Raw genomic sequence first — 3469 nt, 5'->3', positions numbered from 1 at the left:
GCTTATCGTGCACATCCAGAAGGACCAGCGCAAGGGTCTGTCGCCTCACATGCAGAAATGCGTGTTTATTGGCTACCCTGATGGCTACAAGGGCTGGAAGTTCTACTGCCCTGACACCAGGAAGGTGGTGATCTCAGAACGTGCCGAGTTTGATGAGCGGCTCTTCCCTGGCCTGAGGCGCACTCCTGCCTCGCTTTCCACTCCCATTGTCGACCCTCCGACCTCTGAGCCTGTCCCTGTCTTTGTACCTGCACTGGATCAAGGGGGGGACGACGACTTTGTGCCTGCTGCCATTCCTCAGGCCCCTATTGTGCCACTTCCTGCAGCAGCACCTCCTCCAGTTGCTCCAGTGCCTGTCCAAGCTCCTGCGCTCCCTGCACCAGTTGCACCTCCTGCGCCTCTAGCTGTTCAGCCACCTCCTGCGCCACAAGCTGCGCACCAACCCCCTCCTGAAGCGGACGACCTCAATCTGCCCTGGTGTATTGTATTGCCTCCAATATATGCTTTATATGAAGGATAAGAACTGGATCCATAGAGAAGTCAATTGTTCATTTTTATTTTCATTATATTTGCTTTATACATCGCATTCAAATTGGTATTTTGCATTTTAAGGCTTAACTAAATAAGGAAAAGTGCTGGGACAAATTTTTCCCATACTCAAAATGTGATCCTCTACCACTTTGGTCTTTACCATATAAGACAATTTCCTTATATGGAAAATGTATTGTTACTCTTTGTATCGTGACTTGAAGTCAAGCAACAGGGGAACAAACAAACCTCAAGCCCAGGAGCATTCAACAGGGTATTGATTGAAGTGATAAACGAGCAAGGCTCAAGTTCAAGGCCAGGGACAAGATAATATTAGTCAGTAAGGAAAGATAAGTAAATACAGGAGAGCTTACTGACCTAGGGACAAAAGGTCAAAACTGGGGTCCCTATGGTGCACACTGCTTAGTCACCACCTAAAGTGTGCAGTGGCCAAATTGGTCAGGCAGTACATTGACTAGGAAGCACCCGTGGGCTGTAGGGTGTACCATATAGCACATAGCATAGTACTTATTGGGAGTGACAGCGGTGGCGCTGCAGTCTCTCGGCAATGTTCTTTTGTAATGAATACATTCCGCGCTATGGTATCAAAATCAAAACAACACAAAATCATATCAAAAGGCGATGCAGGGAGCAGTTGCACAGCACTAGCACTAAAGGACTGAATGCCACAAGTGGGGCTGAAGTCGAAGTGGGTCACAGAAGTGTGTATTAAAGGGTCGCTACAGAGCTCTTTATATACATGAGCAAGGGAAAGCATTCCCATGACAGAACAATAAGGAAAAGAACAATAGAGTCCAAAAGGAGAACAGAGGCCACTTGGCCACAGGAACAATGGAACAAAAGAAGTGTGGCCGGAGCTGTGCTCTTGTCTGATTGCTCCGCAATTGATACAACCATGTGGTCACATGGTGTGGTGGCTCCCGCCACCGGGGGATCGTCCTAGGCCGACCAGGGGACTGTGGCAGAGCACATTGTGACAAATCACTGCTGCTGCCTGTGCTTGCGAAGGCAAGGCCTGTCAAAAGGCAGTGATCTTGATTAGCTCAGATTCGGAGCCCAATGATGCTCAAATCAAACATCCCACCTCACCTATTGACTTGACTGTTATGAAAAGTGATGGTGAATGCATCTGGTCAGGTGGCATCAACTTCCATGTGCCTGATGGAAGTCAGTCTGAATGGTCTGGGAGCGACTCGGGCTCAGAATCAGACCTGGAAGCCTCGGAGATGGAAGGGAAGAAGCTGGTAAAAAGTCTCTGCAGGGAGTATGGGAGGTTCAAGATGAAGGCCTCAGGTCAACCAACAGCATACGAGGAGTTGCAAAGGGGCATTACCTCGAAGGACTGGAAGAAGGCTGAGGGAAACTGGTGCCTTAGGTATACCAGAAATTCAGACAGGACAGGATGTCGAAATGAGCTGTTTGCACAGCAGAAGGAGAGTGAGGATCAAAAGCTATAAACAAGGTCAGTAGTCCTGTCATTCATGAAGCTCCGGCCTGCAGCTCACCTTACTACAGCCAAGGCGCGAGCATGATGTGTGCATTTCTTACCAAAGGCACGAAGCACATGCAGGTCCAGCAATCCACGCACGCAGACAGTGCGGGAATACTGCCATCGCGAAATGCACTTCCCGTAGTGGCAGGATCGAATGACAACACAATCTTCACTGGCTATCTGTCAAACATTTCTAGCTCTGAGGATGAGCTGGATAAAGATGACAATCAGACAGATCCGGAAGACGAGGATGGGGACTCACCTGGCTCAGATACCCATACACTTTCCTCTTCATCTGTTACTTTCCATACCCAAGCACCTCTGCCACTCAAGCGCCAGAAGCTCAACATAAGCTTTCGTCAAGCACATAAAAATGCGAAGAAAGCACAGCAGAAGGAGTCCGTCAAGGCTCTTGCTGCTATTGAGAAGTTAATTGACTCAAAGTGTGCTGTGTTCGAGTCAGAACACAATGGGCTTCAGGCACACTGTGCACAAGCAATCCAAAGCTGCCTAAGGATGGTTGTTGATAACCAGCAGAAGCTTGTTGATGCATCCCAGAGGGCTGCTGAAAGTCATAGATTCGCAGTGAAATGGGGCAGATGACTCGTGAGACAATGGGTGCACAAGTGACAAGAAGGACAAGACTTACCTGTCTCATTCCGAGGGAGGCACATCAAGGTTTTCACCCTCCTTTCTGACCCGACTATCACTGCCAAGTTGCACTTGTATGTTCGTTCGAACAAGTGGGCAATGAATCCGGCAAAGCTTGCATACTTCAGCAAGAACAAGTTTATCCTCGATGCCGCAAAAGTCTATTGCCATCATATTGTAAATCACGAGATCCCCGCAGGCATACAGAAGTACCTGGAGCTTGAACTCTTTCCACGTATTCAGTTCAAGGTCACAAAGGGCATCTCACTTTGCACTGCGTGCTGTTACAATTTCTGAGGTACGAAGAATCATTCTTATATTGGAATTCCATGTAATGCTTGGCGTTAAGCTCAATGAGGAAGGTTGTTCCCACAGTATTCAAACACCGATAAGCTGTGATTGTATGCTGTGGCTGATATAGACTATCTGAGTTTGAAACCATACTTACTGCCATCATGCGACTTGTGTCAACACATGCAAACAAATGGTCTGTGGGCCACTGGTGGGCGCTTGTAACACTTGATGTTGAGCTCAATTAGGCAGGTGCTCTGGGGTGGGCTCTCAATGGGTGCTTGTAACACTTGATGTTGAGCTCAATACTCAGGTGCATACACAACCTTATAATCTGTATAATTAAAACATAATATATATATAGGATTTGTTATTCATTGAAGTATGCTCATGTTTTGAATGATTTTTTGTTGTTATATTGGCATCTGGGCAATGTTTCAAATACACTTTAATGTGTTGCTTGCGTGTTACATTCCCAACATATAA

The 3469-nt window shown here is 47.1% G+C and overlaps 1 protein-coding gene across 1 annotated transcript; it reads left to right on the top strand.

Annotated features, from left to right (window-relative positions):
• Positions 1 to 1655: 1655 nt before the first annotated feature.
• On the top strand, positions 1656 to 2644 carry POSPLADRAFT_1037680 (hypothetical protein; the record flags this gene model as incomplete). Its single annotated transcript, XM_024477248.1, has 2 exons — positions 1656 to 1986; positions 2037 to 2644. 2 exons carry the CDS (start codon positions 1656 to 1658, stop codon positions 2642 to 2644), a joined length of 939 nt encoding a protein of 312 aa, XP_024332775.1.
• Positions 2645 to 3469: the final 825 nt, after the last annotated feature.

This window comes from Postia placenta (assembly GCF_002117355.1).
Source record: "Postia placenta MAD-698-R-SB12 unplaced genomic scaffold POSPLAscaffold_103, whole genome shotgun sequence".
In the NCBI taxonomy this organism is placed as follows: Eukaryota; Fungi; Basidiomycota; class Agaricomycetes; order Polyporales; family Adustoporiaceae; genus Rhodonia; species Rhodonia placenta.
This window is presented reverse-complemented; position numbering and strand designations above follow the sequence as displayed.